This window comes from Mus caroli, chromosome 10 (assembly GCF_900094665.2).
Source record: "Mus caroli chromosome 10, CAROLI_EIJ_v1.1, whole genome shotgun sequence".
NCBI lineage: Eukaryota > Metazoa > Chordata > Mammalia > Rodentia > Muridae > Mus > Mus caroli.
The window spans coordinates 35,123,757-35,138,877 of record NC_034579.1 but is presented as its reverse complement, the minus strand read 5'-3'; the positions used below and the strand labels follow the sequence as shown (position 1 = coordinate 35,138,877).

At 46.1% G+C, this 15,121-nt stretch overlaps 1 protein-coding gene across 3 annotated transcripts in view; it reads right to left on the bottom strand.

The window, feature by feature from the left end:
- Nucleotides 1-15,121, bottom strand: part of Traf3ip2 (TRAF3 interacting protein 2) — a 39,791-nt gene that overhangs the window by 1,158 nt on the left and 23,512 nt on the right. Inside the window, exons 4-8 of one of the 3 annotated variants that reach the window (XM_021174989.2) lie at nt 13,069-13,247; nt 11,101-11,189; nt 6,990-7,058; nt 5,787-5,903; nt 1,689-1,763 (exon numbers count right to left, since the gene is read on the bottom strand). In XM_021174989.2, the coding sequence (XP_021030648.1) occupies nt 1,689-1,763; nt 5,787-5,903; nt 6,990-7,058; nt 11,101-11,189; nt 13,069-13,247 (529 nt within the window). Of the gene's footprint in view, nt 1-1,688; nt 1,764-3,813; nt 5,451-5,786; nt 5,904-6,216; nt 6,366-6,989; nt 7,059-11,100; nt 11,190-13,068; nt 13,248-15,121 lie in introns of those variants that run through there. The other 2 variants (XM_029482553.1, XM_029482554.1) reach the window with 2 other exon arrangements.

The window sequence follows — 15,121 nt, the reverse complement described above, 5'->3', positions numbered from 1 at the left end:
TCACAGACTTTAAAACTAGAGAAATAGAGATTGGAGTTCCCAGATGGCAGAGAAGAAGGTGGATAGTATAGAGTTCAGAGGAGGGTGAGACCAATAAAGAGATTTGCCAGTTAATAACTGCATTTAGTCCCTGGACAAGCCATGGCCAGCAAGGATGAGGGGTCCTTTCATATGTATTGTGCATTGTTCAACCTTATGCGTCCAGTCCACAAATACTGGTGTCTTAGTTTGGGTTTCCATTGCTATGACGTGACACCATGACCAAAGCAACTCTTTTTTTTTTTTTCCGAGACAGGGTTTCTCTGTATAGACCTGGCTGTCCTAGAACTCACTTTGTAGACCAGGCTGGCCTCGAACTCAGAAATCCACCTGCCTCTGCCTCCCGAGTGCTGGGATTAAAGGCATGCGCCACCACCGCCTGGCTCCAAAGCAACTCTTATAAAAGCAAACATTTAACTGTGTCTGGCTTACAGTTTCAGAGGTTCAGTCCATTATCATCATGGCAGGAAGCATGGCACATGCAGACAGACATGGTGCTGAAGAAGGAGCTGAGAGTTCTGCATCTTGATTTGAAGGCAACCAGAAGAGACTCTTCCAGGCAGCCAGGAGGGTTGTCTCAAAGCCCACCTCCACGGTGACACATTTTCTCCCACAAGGCCACACCTTCTCCAATAAGGTCACACCTAATATTGTCACTTCCCATTAGCCAAGCATGTTCAAACCACCACATCCGGGCTCCTCCTCTTGCAGAGTAGAGGTTCCAGTACATTCCTAACATCTAGGAATCCTCCAGAATGAGGCTGCACCCAAGCTCTGAGTGCTCCAGTCTGAGTGTCAAGCTATTTACTTAGCTTCTGTCTTGCGCTTTGCCAGGCCTAGAACATTCTCTGATGGCTTGGCTCATATTCTCTAAAGCTGTCAGCATACCCTTGGGAAAATGATGAAAACCCTCATGCGAAACCCAGCTAGGTTCACTTAGAGACCCATGAGGATTCAGGCCTGCATTCTATAGGTGTGAGGTTTGAACTGTATACAACAAAATATTTATGTGGAGCAGAAAGCAAAGTGTCCATCCTTTGGCTCTAACGTGAGAAATGAGAAGCATTAGATGATAAATGCCCTCATATTCTTGGGCACTAGCATACTCAATCCCCAGTTGGTGATGCTGTTTGGAGAGGCCTAGTAGGTATGGGCTGGCTGAAGGAAGTATGTTACTTGAAGCGGGCTTTGGGGTTTCAGAAGCCACACTCTCTGATTCCCGCTTGTTGTTTGATGTGAGCCCTCAGCTCAGTGTCCAGCTCTAGATGCTACGATTGCCTGCTGCCTCACTTCCCTGGCATGATGGAGAAGCATCTTCTGCAGACATAAGCCCCAGATGAACCCTTCCTTCGATACGTTGCCTTGCTCATGGTGTATTATCACAGCAACAGAAAAGTCACTATGCACAAACCAGCCCTTCGTGTGCACAGACGGAAATTAAGACAGCCATGGTCCTACCCAATAACACTTCCAGAATGCTTGGAGCCCAGTGCACAGAAAACTAGTTGACCTTTCTGGTAACTCTGTTATCTCTGAGGGCTGTTAAAGAGTTGACAAGATTTTTAACCTAAAATCCCAGGTAGTCATCAAGTCAGATTTGAAAACAAAGATAGAATTATTGAGGACTGTTTGTTGGTTTGCTTGCTTACCTTCTTGGCATTTGGGAAGAGCACAGGGATGAATCTGAAGTTCATGCTTCCCTGATTTATGAACTCAATCTGCATCTAAAACCAAAAAATGTGAAGACTTAATACAGGGTCAAAGATGAGTTGATGTGTCAACAACACTACCAGCCCACATGACAACTTTATTCTGGGTTGTTTATTTGAGTGCCATATTGCTTAAAATTTTAAGCTTCCTCCAGACACATTATGACACTTTTTCTGTATAGACCACTATAATGGCTATAGTTGGCTGTCAACCTGAGTACATCTAGAATTAACTAAAAACTAAAGATGGGTGGGTACACCAGTGAGGGATTTTTGCTTAATTAAACCATTCAAAATGGGAAGATCCACTTCTAATCCTGATCTTTGAGGTGGGAAGATCCACCTTTAATTCAGATCTTTTGAAATACAAAAACCCACTTCTAATCTGGGTCACACCTTGGGCTGGAAGCCTTTATGAATGGAAGAAGGAAGCATTTCTCTCTGCCTGCTTGCTCTTACTCTCACTAGCACATCCATTCTTACACTAGATTAGAGCCTGCTTCTTCAGAATTCCAGTATATACTGAAGAGCAGCTGAGAAATCTGGCTTTGTGGATAGAATAGCTACTGGATTCTTGAATCTTCTATTGCCATTATTAGACTAGCTGGACCAGAACCTTTAATTTAAGCCTTTAAGCCATTCTAATAAATTCCCATATGGAGAGAGTTCTATCCTTCTAGAAAATCCTGAAGACCTATTAAAATCACTTTCTGCTGGGTGGTGGTGGTGCATTCCTTTAATCCTAGCACTTGGGAGGCAGAGACAGACAGATTTCTGAGTTCGAGGCCAGCCTGCTCTACAGAGTGAGTTCCAGGACAGCCAGGGCTACACAGAGATTGTCTTGGGGAAAAAAAAATCACTTTTTGGGGACCAGAAAGCTGGCTAGCAGGTACAGTTGCTTGCTGCCTTGCCTGAGAACCTAAGTTCTATCCCTGGAGCCCACATGGTGGAAAGAGAGAACTGACTCCTGCAAGTTCTCCTTTAATCTCTACTCTGTTTAGTGCCGCGCTTGCGTGCGTGCGCATGTGTGTATATGTGTGTGTGTGTGTGTGTGTTGTTTATTTGTTTGTTTTCAGTTAGGGTCTCACATGTAGCCTGTAATTCACTACATAGCCCAGGTTGAGTTTGAACTAAAAGCAGTTCTCCTTTGCCACCCTCCTGAGTGCTGATCTGGGTTTTAAAGATTAGGAGTATACAGGAGCTGGGTCACCTCAGTTTATAAGATAAGGCTGTGTGTCCCTCTCTCAATTCTTTAGTCTATGGCTTTATATTACTTGCTTTCTATTGCCAAGTATGAGAGTACTTCTAAAAGCTAAAACCCAGGGTTGGTTGGTTGGTTGTTTAGCAAGGCACCACTGATACGATTTGGACAATCCTCCCAAAGCTATCGAGCTAGTGAGCAGGCAGGAAGGGAAATTGCTAACCAGAGGACAGACAGCAGAAGAGTGTGATGCTCAGGGGCTATCTGTTCTGCTTCTGGGAGTCTGGAGGACAGTAACAGGAGAGGGATCCCTGGGCACGAAGAAGGTTCTGGTCGGGTAGACAAAGGTGGGGGAAAGCGAGGGCAGAGGGCACGCAAGCTTGGAGGAGGTGTGTGGTTCTGACTGCAGCCTGCAGATGAAGATGTGCATTACTCCGTCTACAGCCTGGAGGGGAGGATGTGTGTTATTCTGACTGCAGACGTCTAGCAATTCACTTCTGGGGCACGGTGGGCCTGACAGAGGCGGCTAGGAGGTTAACCACGAGGAGCCCACTCTGTCAGGCCTGCGGTTCCCTCACCAGATCAGTCAGACTCTGCTCACCCAAGAGGATTTACCTACAAGAACTCAAACAAAATCAGAATTTTTCAATACTGAGAGAGTTAAAGTTTTCCGGATTCCCAAGGCCAGCACAGAGCTTTTAGCCATCTGATGCCAAAGATAAGAGCAAGGCATTATGTACCCTGAACAGTTTCATCCTCCGATTGATTTTCAGAACAGAACCTTTTGTTGTGCATGAAAACAAAACTGAGAGGTGAATGTGGAGGCGCCAACAACCTCACTCTCACAGATTCCCACAGTGCGGATCTGCCACCCGGGTCTTCTCAGAGCCAGCTCCCTTCCAAACAGAAGACAACACCAAAAGCATATGCCACATACTCAGTTCAAGTACCAGCCATGCCATCTCGAAGTAAGCGCCTGCAGTCAGGGGCTGAGTTAAAGTAGAGGGAGGGTTCATTCCAGCTTCAAGGGCAATGTGGGCTACTTGGTTTGTCCACTAGGCTCCCGCTCTGTCAAAGACAAGTCCTCAGCAGTATACTTTTATTGTCTCTCATACTTTCTTTCAGAGAATGGCTTTCTAATGACATCGTTTGATTTGTGTAGTAACTACTCAGGTGCCTAGAGGAGGCCAGGAAGTCAGCCTATGAATAGGGAGATATTGATGGCACATCTAGTCCCTCCCTCCTGTGATGAGGAGAAGCCAAAGACATTAGGGCCAAGAAACCAAATTTGGAGACCACATGGCTATAGCTGGCACAGTCATTGGGTTGAACTGTGTGTATTACTGGCTGGCTTTTCAATATACTAGCACAACTAAACAGGTTTGTCCAGGAACTGGTAGGGACCTGGAGTCCTTCCCAAGTACCAACTGCTGGTTCCTGGGACTGGCAGGTTCTTAGAGATGTAGACAGAATGTCAATATTCTGGGAATGTGCAGACAGGATTCAGACAGCTAAGGGATAGAAATATCCAGAGTCAGTCATGACCTTCATGGATCAGTTTATTTCTAAGAATACTATTTTTCAGACTCCACAGGCTGGCACTGGGTAAGATTGGATATGAGGCAGACTTAGTTCCCGACCCTTAGCCAGACCCTTGAATTTTACCACCTTACCTTAGCTTCCACTTTGGGTTGTAAATTCAAACAAGTGGTTCACACTGACAGAGATCCTAAAGACTCAGATGATAAGGATGCTGCTTACACACCTTCCCTGCCCTCTACCCACAGGGTGGATGGTGGTCAACTTTGCTTTCCCCTGGGGAAAAGGTGGCCTGAGGCTACTGACTGCGTCCTGCCCTATGCTGCTTACTTAGTCTTTGCAGTGAGGGGTGATGCCGGATGAGACTGAAACTGGGCTTGTGAGTTCAAGTCCAGTGACTTCCCTGCTCTTTCTCTAATGTCAGAATCCTTGGTAAACAAACAAGCCAGAGAAACCAGGGTCACTCTTGCCTTCAGACACATAGTTCCCACAGGACAGTGTGAAGGTCACAGGTCTAGTCTGGCTTCCTAGTTAAATAGAAATGATCTCTAACGTATCTCTAAATCTACAAAGGACGAGATGACAAGCAGTCTATAAAACAGTTCTGAAGCTAGGTAATATTTCCTCCAAGTTGTTGAGCAAGTTTGATTCCTTCTAAATTCTCCCATGGTTTAAGTGTAACCAAGCCCCACGGCACAGATTTGGCAGTAGAATGTTCCCCACCTATCATAAAAGAACAAATATCTCTTTGGTTAAGTGTTTTCTTGTGCCAAATGCTTTGAAATCACTTCACTTATCTTCACAGCACCGTGTATAGTGATGATCCATTTTGTGAACAGGGTTGCAGAAGGGCAGGATTTAAGAACTTGGGCCATGGCTGCATAGCCTGTGCTTAGGAAGCTAATGTGACACGTGCTTTTTTGGCATGACAGAAGTGTCCTTCCCATGTTTCACTTGCCTCTCTGAAAAAGCAAGGAACAGAATGTAACAGCTACAGTGCCCAGCCCACTCCACCGCTCTTGCCTCCTAAAACTTCACACTTGTTGGTAAATAGCCAAGCAAACAAAGCTCTACTTCCTAGAACTTTGACTGACACCTCTAAGTTACCGACAGGACCAGTCTGAGCACTGGGTGGAGGAGGGATGCTTCTTCATAGGTCTCAAGGTACAAAGTATTCAGAGCCATAGAAACAACTTGTGGCATCCCCTAACATCCCGGTACTTTGAATGAAAAAACAGCTCCCCTAGAGAGGGTGCCTGCCCCAGAGGAAGAGCCAGGCGCTGTGGTCCCTCACTCACCATCCGATGAATGTATTTAGTATGTAAGCCGTGCTCGTCCTCGTCCAGCTGCGACTCAGCGCCTTCCACATCCTGTTTGTATTTGGGGCTGATTGCTACGATTATCATCACTGTCTTCTGTAATGAGAAGGAGGAAAGCATGTTTATGGAAGCAGGAAGTATGGTTCGCTTGGTGAAGGCCAGCTGGAAACTGGCCAGCAGGACCATACGTGGCCCCTGACCTGCTGGCCAGTACACAACCAGTCCCTCTGTGAAAGTAAAAGGCATCAGCCCCACCCTCCCCCCACAGGCCTGCTGTCACCTCTACCCCTCCCCACTGCCTCTGCGCCCAGCACCCTACAAACATGCAGAACAAACGGTTCTGAGAGGAATTCTCCCGCTGTCCACAACCTTCTCTAATAAACATCTGATGAAATCTGAAATCACTGACTCTGCATGGAGGCAGAAAGACATCACCACTGCACGAAAAAGCGCCCTTCTTCCCTGCAGCCTGATGTGAGCTGTCAGTCACCATGCACCTCCACTGCCCTGCTTCTCCTGTGCACATTAGCACAGTCAGTAAGAGCAGACCCTTCAACACAAAGCAAACACCGGGCTGCAGACAAAAGGAAGGCAGCAAAACCCAGCCTGCTGAGACTCCCACCCCGCCCACTCCTGCCCAAAGAAGTACCCAGACACAGACATGCTGGCAGCAATCAATTTCTATCTTGTTAAAGCACAGAGTGTCCCAGTGGCTAGTATAGATTCTGTCTGTGGAAAACGAATCACAGGCCTGCAAGTGGGTGCCCTGGGGTAGCATGCTGCTTAGCTTTCATAGCTGCCCAGAAATCTCTCAAGCCCAGTCCTACAAAATGCTTGGAATGGCCTCCAATTCAGCTGGGTTCTGCTGCACCCNCCCCCCCCCCACACACACACCCCCGCTATCATTTCCTCCTTTCCTATTCTGCTCTAGAAATTGTTTGTGCTGATTGTTATCAACCACCTGTGTCTGGTTTGACCGTTATTTCCTGCCTCTGCATGTCCAGGAGGGTGACCCCATCCTTCCTTTCCAAGTCTTTGCATAGCTTCCAACAAGAGAGGCTTTGTCCAGGCTTCCTCAGCCTCAGACTTGGGGAGAGTATCAGTGTTTCTACTATGAAATATCTTCACAAGCTAATTGTTTTCTCACCAGCACACATCCTCAGAGTTTTGGAACATACTTACATCTCGAAGATAGCGCTCCATCCATTTAATGATATCAATACCCCGGATTCTATCCTCAAATATGTCAATCTACAAGAAAAGGATGCACAAGAGGGCTCTTAATGAGAGCTTTCTCCGAGTGCAGACCTCAAGAAAACACAAGATGCTACATACGTGTGCAACCCTAACACTAGTGCTCTGAATAAGGAGGAACACATGAGTCTAAACAAAGAAACAAGAGGTTCGTGAAATATGCCCACTTCAATGTTCATAGATATTTAAGTATATAATATCCATAGTTAGAATATAGTGTTTCATTTCAAAGTGTGTTTGCAGCTACACGGTAATTACATGTTCAGAAATCTAAAAGACACAGTATATCACAAAGTTAAAAATAGTACAGTTGTGTATTTCCAACTTGAAACATTTAAAGGCAGATTCTGTAACTTTAGTGAATATATGGTGTACAAATGCTGAGATACAACTGTGGTGTTGGGTCATGATGATAGGATTATGTCCAGCTTCAATTATACATCTCTACAGGACTGTATGAAAGCTGGGCGAAATCCAAGGAATCATCACAAAAACAATCTCTGAGCTGGTAGAGAGGGGTTAAGGATGAAAGTCAAGAACTCTGGGGCTCTGATAAGGCTCAGAGTAGTCTTCTCTCCTGGAAGTGTGTGTGTGTGTGTGTGTGTGTGTGTGTGTGCCTGTGTGTATGTGTGTGTGCCTGTGTGTGCCTGTGTGTGTGTGTGCCTGTGTGTGGTGTATGTATCTGTGTGTGCATGTATGTGTCTCTGTGTGTTTGCATGTGTGTAGTGTGTGTACATGTGTGTGGTATTTGTATCTGTGTGTGTGTGTGTGTGTGTGTGTATGTGTGATGTATATAAGGCACTCCTGGCCCTGATATAGCTGTCTCTTGTGAGACTATGCCGGGGCCTAGCAAACACAGAAGTGGATGCTCACAGTCAGCTAGTGGATGGATCACAGGGCCCCCAATGGAGGAGCTAGAGAAAGTACTCAAGGAGCTAAAGGGATCTGCAACCCTATAGGTGGAACAACATTATGAACTAACCAGTACCCCGGAGCTCTTGTCTCTAGCTGCATATGTATCAAAAGATGGCCTAGTCGGCCATCACTGGAAAGAGAGGCCCATTGGACTTGCAAACTTTATATGCCTCAGTACAGGTGAACTCCAGGGCCAAAAAAATGGGAATGGGTGGGTAGGGGAGTGGGGGAGGGGTATGGGGGACTTTTGGGATAGCACTGGAAATGTAAATGAAGAAAATACCTAATTAAAAAAAAAGGCACTCCTGGTTGGAAGCAGGAATATACTGTGTACTAGAGCAGATGAGTTCAGAAGGTCTCTGGAGAAGGGTTATTTGACTAGACTTACTGTACACATATTAATCACCCTAGTGTTACCCTGCTGTTCTGAATGGACCAAACCAAGTCTCAAGTCTTCATCAAGCATCCTGAACCAGCTACTATCTTTTCCCCACATTAGTTCCCTGTAGCACAGCATAAGCCCTTCTGCAGTGTAAGTCACACTGACCATCCCCCCACCCCCTAACTCTCACACATTATGGCCATAGTAGCCAACAACCCATTACAGCATCTGTCATTTACTCAGTGTCTCACGTATGACCTCCTCATCCTCCCAACCAGCTCCTAAGCTCCCTCTAGGAGAGACTGTGATGAGGTGTGTGCTGGCCCATCTGCCAGTCTGTGATGTGCAGTCAGGCATCGCCATTTCAGACCGAGGAGGAGAAGCTTGGGCTCCACTCAAGCTGTGCTGCTCTTCACCTTCATGACTGTGCTCATGAGAACTTAATGGCAATACAGAAGAGACAAACGTCATAGTGCCGTACACGATGTGAACACACCATCGGTGGTCATTATTCCTCAGCATGGACCTTGTTCCCATGCTCCAGAGACAGACGTTCTGGGAGGTGTCTGCTTCTCTACATTTCCATCAGAAATCTAGACTTGTCTATGACAAGTTTTCCACACTGCTGGTGTTATGAGCTAAATTGTGTCCCTCAAATGCATGTTAGCTGGAAGTGGTGGCTTACACTTGTAATCTCCCTACTTGGGAGGCTGACGTAGGGGGATTGTCAATTTGGCCAAGAAAGGGAGATCCTGTCTCAAAAAATAAGATAAAAATTAATTTATTGAAACTCTGCCATTACCTCATAATGTAACTGGATGTGGGATAGGGCTTCTCAGATGATAATTTGGGTAAAATGAGGTGCTGGTGAGCCCCAATCCAATAGGATTGGTGTTCATTGGAAGAAGAGAGAATCAGTATACAGCTCTATGCATACACGGGGGAGGGACCATGAAGACACAGAGAGAATAGCCATCTCCAGCCAAGGAGAGAGGGTCCAAGATGAAACCAACTCTGTTCCCCATGTTCTAGGCCCAGCAGCCTCATGGCTGCTTTCAGGCACCATCCCCCATCTCTAGTAACTGTGTCCTGCTGGTGGCAGGACATGGCACTCTTCCTAAGGGTTTCCTAAGACCTACCCAAACCGGTATGCTGCGGTGGCTGCTCTTGTTGTTGATGCTCTTGTTGTTGTTGTTGTTTTAATTAAATTCTCCTTAAATGACTCTTTGCTCCATTTCACAAAGAGGATCCAAATGTGTCAAGTATAACACATAGCTGCTCACAGACACAGGCTTCTACAGGATAAGAGTTAAGGGTACATTTAAATCCCCCCTGAATTGCCTTGATTAGAGGCTTTTAAAGGTTAAAACTGGCTCTTCTCCAGGGCAGTCAGAATCCGTATGTTTATATTTGAAGAAGGAAAAAGTGAGCTCTTGTATGCTGCCTCACGGCTCACGGCTCACGGCTCAGCTTTTATGTCACAGTTGCCCTAGCACTGTCTTATTCTGGAAATGAGAAAGTGAAACATTATTCTAGAGAGTTGTGAAGTTGGATTACATAAATTGAAGGCATATCTTTAAAATTTTAGGTACTTTCATTTTTTAATGAATTACAGGGGAAAAAACCCCTTCAAATAAAAACGACTAACAGCCAGGCAGTGGTAGCACACACCTTTAGTCCCAGCACTTTGGGGGCAGAGTCAGGCAGATCTCTGTGAGTTTGAGACCAGCCTGGGCTACAGAGTGAATTCTAGGACAGCCAGGGCTACATAGAGAAACCCTGTCTTGAAAAACGAACCAACCAAAACAAAATCCAAAACTGTTGAACAACACTAAGCAACCTCTTTATCCTCCAGCACCCCCACTTTACTGGTTTTTACTCCTCTCTGGAATCTACTGCTGCTGCGTGCCTAGGAGAGGCTTCTAGGAAGGAAGGAAGGAAGGAAGGAAGGAAGGAAGGAAGGAAGGAAGGAAGGAAGGCAGGCAGGCAGGAAGCAAGCAAGCTCTATGATTGAGGAAAGCCAGTCCTCTGAGTAACAACCTGCGGCATTTTGTTTATCCTAAGGAAGAATGTACACAGCTTTAAGTTGTGCTGTCTCGGGTTAGCAGGGAGACAGAAAGATTCTGTGCTTGAGGGTTTTGGACCAAGATTACAGTGGACTGTAGGGAGTGAATTAGCCCAAGCCATGTTTTCCCTGAACAGACTCTTCACTCCTGAAAGAAGGTGTAGAAAGGCAGCCCTGTACAGTGGGATACTCAGGTTTCTAACTCAAACCTCATAATCCAGTACAGAACAGAGGGGTCTGCTTTGGTACAGCTACCTTGGTGACTTTGCAGCCTCCTGTACCAAGGAGGAACTTTGGTGGCTAATGGCTGAAAGGGAGAGGGTAGAGAGTGCAGGAAAAGCAAGGCCTTTCCTTTAGCTAGGGCCAGCAGGACCCACGGCGGGAATTACCACTATTATAGATTCGGGGAGGAAAAATGTTGGAGACTTTGGGTAGTTTACACTGTGGTGGAATACTTGTCTAGTATGAATAAGGCCCTGGCCTTGACTCTCAGCATCAAAGAAATAAATAGATACCTAGAAAACAATTATCTAAACTCCTAAGCATTTAGTTCATAATCACATAAATAATGAAACTGTTTAAAACAACAGCTATTCATGCTTTTTCATTATCGTTGTTGTTGTTGCTATCGTGTCCGACTGAATTGTGGAGCTTTTCTCTTTGAATCAAGTACTTACCGCAGTTTGGAAGCCGTTCACCAACAGAAAGTTCACAAATTTCACCACCTCCATGGCTGTGTCCATAGAATAAGTGATAAAGACTTTCCCTAAGAGAAAATTTTCACAGTTGTTGAAAGTAATCGAATTATTCTTTTCTACACAGCCAGTCTACGTAGTATGCATTGCCTGTTGTGCTGGAGGGTGGTCCAAGGGATTATGCTTGTAGTAGTGTGGGTTGCTGTCCTCTGTGAGACCGGCTGGGAGCTGTCCAAGAAAGTATATGCTGTCCAGAGTGAACAGAAGACAGAAGGGGCAGGAGAGTAAGGGCAGGCTCAGACAAGCCTTAGCGGGTCTTTGGAACACCACAGATGTTACCACCCACAGCCCAAGTGGCCTTCAGCTCAAGCCACTGCCTTGTTTCTTAGAGACACTTGGCCCTGTGCCCAAGGAAAATACTCTCCCAGCAGGCTAAGAAGCTAGGCTTGCTAAGGGGCCACCCAGCAGTGCCTGCTTTTGATCTCTTGATGCTCTCTGCTGCCCTGAACTCTCGCCTGACAAGACCAAGTAGGGGGTGGGAGAGGACGTGTTTGCTTGCCCTGCCCCCTTCGGCTCATTTTGGAGAGAGGTCAGGAAGCAGGAGTAGTCTGATGCCCAGATCAGAGACGTGAGTGCAGCTTCAGTGGTTTAAGGGGGACACAGTGCCTCAGGACAGTTCAGTGTTGCAGGCGGCCTCTTCCCTCACAAGCCAGCAAGGAGCCATGGACAGAACTGTTCACCGCTGTTTCCTCAGATTAAATAAAGTATTGGAGAAATTTCTTCACTAGCAGTTTGCTGTGGTTGATGAATAATCTCTATATGTTGCCTTTTAGTGTGGAATGCATCAGTTAAAATCTCAAGAAACCCCGAGGCAGAGGATTAAGAGATGCTGAAGAGAAGATGAGCCTGTATGCATTTATCTGTGCTTAGCCTGCTCCGAATGGGAACACAGCTCTCAAATGAAGGTGGTGTGTGGTGTGTGATGGTGGAAGTAACCAGCAACCAGGCGAATAGGCAGGGTGTGGCCCTTTTCCACCTCCATGTATAATAATTGCAGGACTCCCCTCCCAGATAAGATGACAGAATATTGGGACCGTATGCCATGTAAGCCCATGTCTGTCCACTCAGATATTTTGTTTAATTGAAGTATATATGATTTTAAAGTGCCTCAGAAACAGAATTTTTGCATGAAAACCATAGTCATCATGGTCATAGAAGTCTTCCAGAGCTGGAAGTGACTTCAAGTAGAGATTCAACAAAAGCAATTAGCAAAGCAAAGGGCTTAAGCTTGGTTCTGAGTGTCCCAGTTCTGGAAAGAGCGAGCCTCTCTAGCAGATAATAATTCATAAGTAGTGACTGATTGCTTAAGATTTCTGGAACTAAGAATCCTAGCTGGCCTCACTCTCAGAACATTCTGGTGATATTTCAGCATGTCTGGTTCTAGCAGCAAAATGTGGGGAACGAATCACTGCCTGACAATGAATGGAGTATTTCTTTAAATAAAGCTAAATTTCTTGAGTTTGCATCGGGGTGTGAAGCAGTATGGGCGATATGAGACAGTTTTTGTTTTTGTTTTTTCAGACAAGACTGCTCACTCCTGCAGACAATGACCTTGTTCTTGAGAGCTGCTGCTAATTTACAGTGAGGCACTAGGTTTCTACCCAGTGCCACGTGAGCAACCAATCCATCTGCCTAGGGGCACGGCACTGACGAGCAGCATCATTTAGAAGGAAAGAAGTATGGGCGGCGTTTGTTGTTTCCTGTGTGTTAAGGAAAATCCAGTGGTAAGCAGTTTGGGAGCATTGCTTCTGAGTTTAGGGTCACTGCGAAAGGGGAAAGGTGAATTGTACTATCTACATAAAAATATAGCTGAGATTCTGGATGGGTGACTAAGCCAAACCCTCTGAGCAGGAAACCCAACAAGAAGAAGCCGAGATGCAAACAACTCACGTAATTCTTCTGGCAAATTGCTGGTTTTTAGAGTTCCTCGGGCTAAGGGGTTGCTAGGGGGTCTAGGCACGGCAGCTAAGGATGGAGCCTGGGGACCATGTGGTCTCAGCTCTGCAGGAAGGTCCAAGGACTCCTCAGGGGCTTCCACTCCATTAGATGGTAGGCGGTAGAGCTGGTCCCTGCAAGGGAGTATGTTTACAGCAAATTTTTATCTTCATCACAAAGGCAGTTTGGGGAGACAGAAAAACTTTACAAACTGTGGGACCATTCCAATGCATGATCTCCCCTCTGCCTCAACTTCTTATCTGACACAGATGGAGGGGTGGGGCATGGAGTTTCCTTTGTAAAAAAAACCAAGCCAGCTGGTTCCCATATGTGAGGACCTGTGCTAGGGGTCAAAAGAGGGACGAGGGATTTGATTTCTTTATTCAAGGTCTGTCTAATTGGGAAAATAAATCCCATGTACAGGTCAGACAAGGTCACCAGCAAAACAAAATAGCGTGATGGGTGACATAGAAAGCTAATAGTAAAGGCTGCAGATAAAAAGACACAGCTTTTAGCTCGGGAGGGATAACATTTGATTGTGTTTCAAAAGTTTTTTGTTTCTTTCTCTTTTTTTTTTTTTTTTTTTTTTTTTCATGTAGGTTTAAAAGCATTTCTCTTGGTAACAAGGNTTTTGCCATGTAGGTTTAAAAGCATTTCTCTTGGTAACAAGGATGGCTCAAGAAAGGGGTGCATGAATCTCGCTGAGAAGGGGAATCAGAACAGACATCTCAAGTAGATGGGGAAAGGGAACTGGACAGGGGTGGGGACAGGAACAGGAGGGATCTGGTGGGAGGACAGAGGGAGAGAGTCCTGAAGAGACAACTTGAAGAGCATGGGAGCCCATCGCTGGGATGCACTAGGGCAATAGAAACTCCCAGGAATAAGTGAGGGTGACCCTAGCTACAACTCCTAGCAACGGGGGATATGGGGCCTGAACAGGCCCTCTCCCGTAACCAGGCAACACTTCCAGTGGAGGAGTTGGGACACCAGCCCAGCCACAAAACCTTCAAGGTACAATTTGTCCTGCCTACAAGATGTGCTGGGGTAAAGGTGGCACAGAAATTGTGGGAGTGGCCAACCAATGACTGGTCCAGATTGAGACCCATGCCATGAGAGGGAATCCTACCTCTGACATTGCCCCGAAGGCCAGGAACCATACCCCACCCCCACCCCCCGAAACCTATATTAGAACCAAACAGCAATGGCAAAAAAAAAAAAGTCAAAGAAATTATTCCTAATCATATTCTGTTATGCTCATAGATTGGTGTCTAGCTCAATTATCATCAGAGAGGCTTCACCTAACAACTGATGCAAACAGATTCAGAGACCCACACCCAAACATTAGGTGGAGTTTGGGTAATCCAAGGAAGAGGGGGAGGAAGGCTTGTAGGGGCCAGAGGGGTCAAGGACACCACAACCCCACCCTCCACACACACACACACACACACACACACATCAAGTAACCTGGGCCCATAGGGGCTCACAGAAATTGAACCACCAACCAGGGAGCCTAATTGGGACTCACCTAGGCCCTTCACACATATGTAACAGTTGTGTAGCTTGATCTTCTTGTGGGATTCCTGACAGTGGGAGCAGGGACTGCTCCCTCAGACTCTGTTGCCTGCCTCTGGGACTTTCCTCCCTCCTTGGCTGACTTGTCTAACCTTAATAGAAGAGGCTGTATCTTTCTGCAACTTGACATGGCATGGCAGGTTGATTTCCACAGAGGCTGGCCCTCTTCTGAAGAGAATTGAGAGGAGTGGACTGGGGGCGTTGGGAAGAGCAACTGGTGTTGGGATGTAAAATTAATAAAATCAAAAATTTAAGAAAGTATTTCTTTTGTTACTCTGTAAGTGAAAAATCTGACTGGTGACATGGCATTTCTATTATGATGCCTGCTGGCATTCCTGTGTGTGTCATGCTGAGGGGAAGAAAAACTGCAGGCCCTCCTGTGTGAGTTCTAGAAAACAATAGAAACACAGCTATTGTTTCTGCCACCTCTCTGATT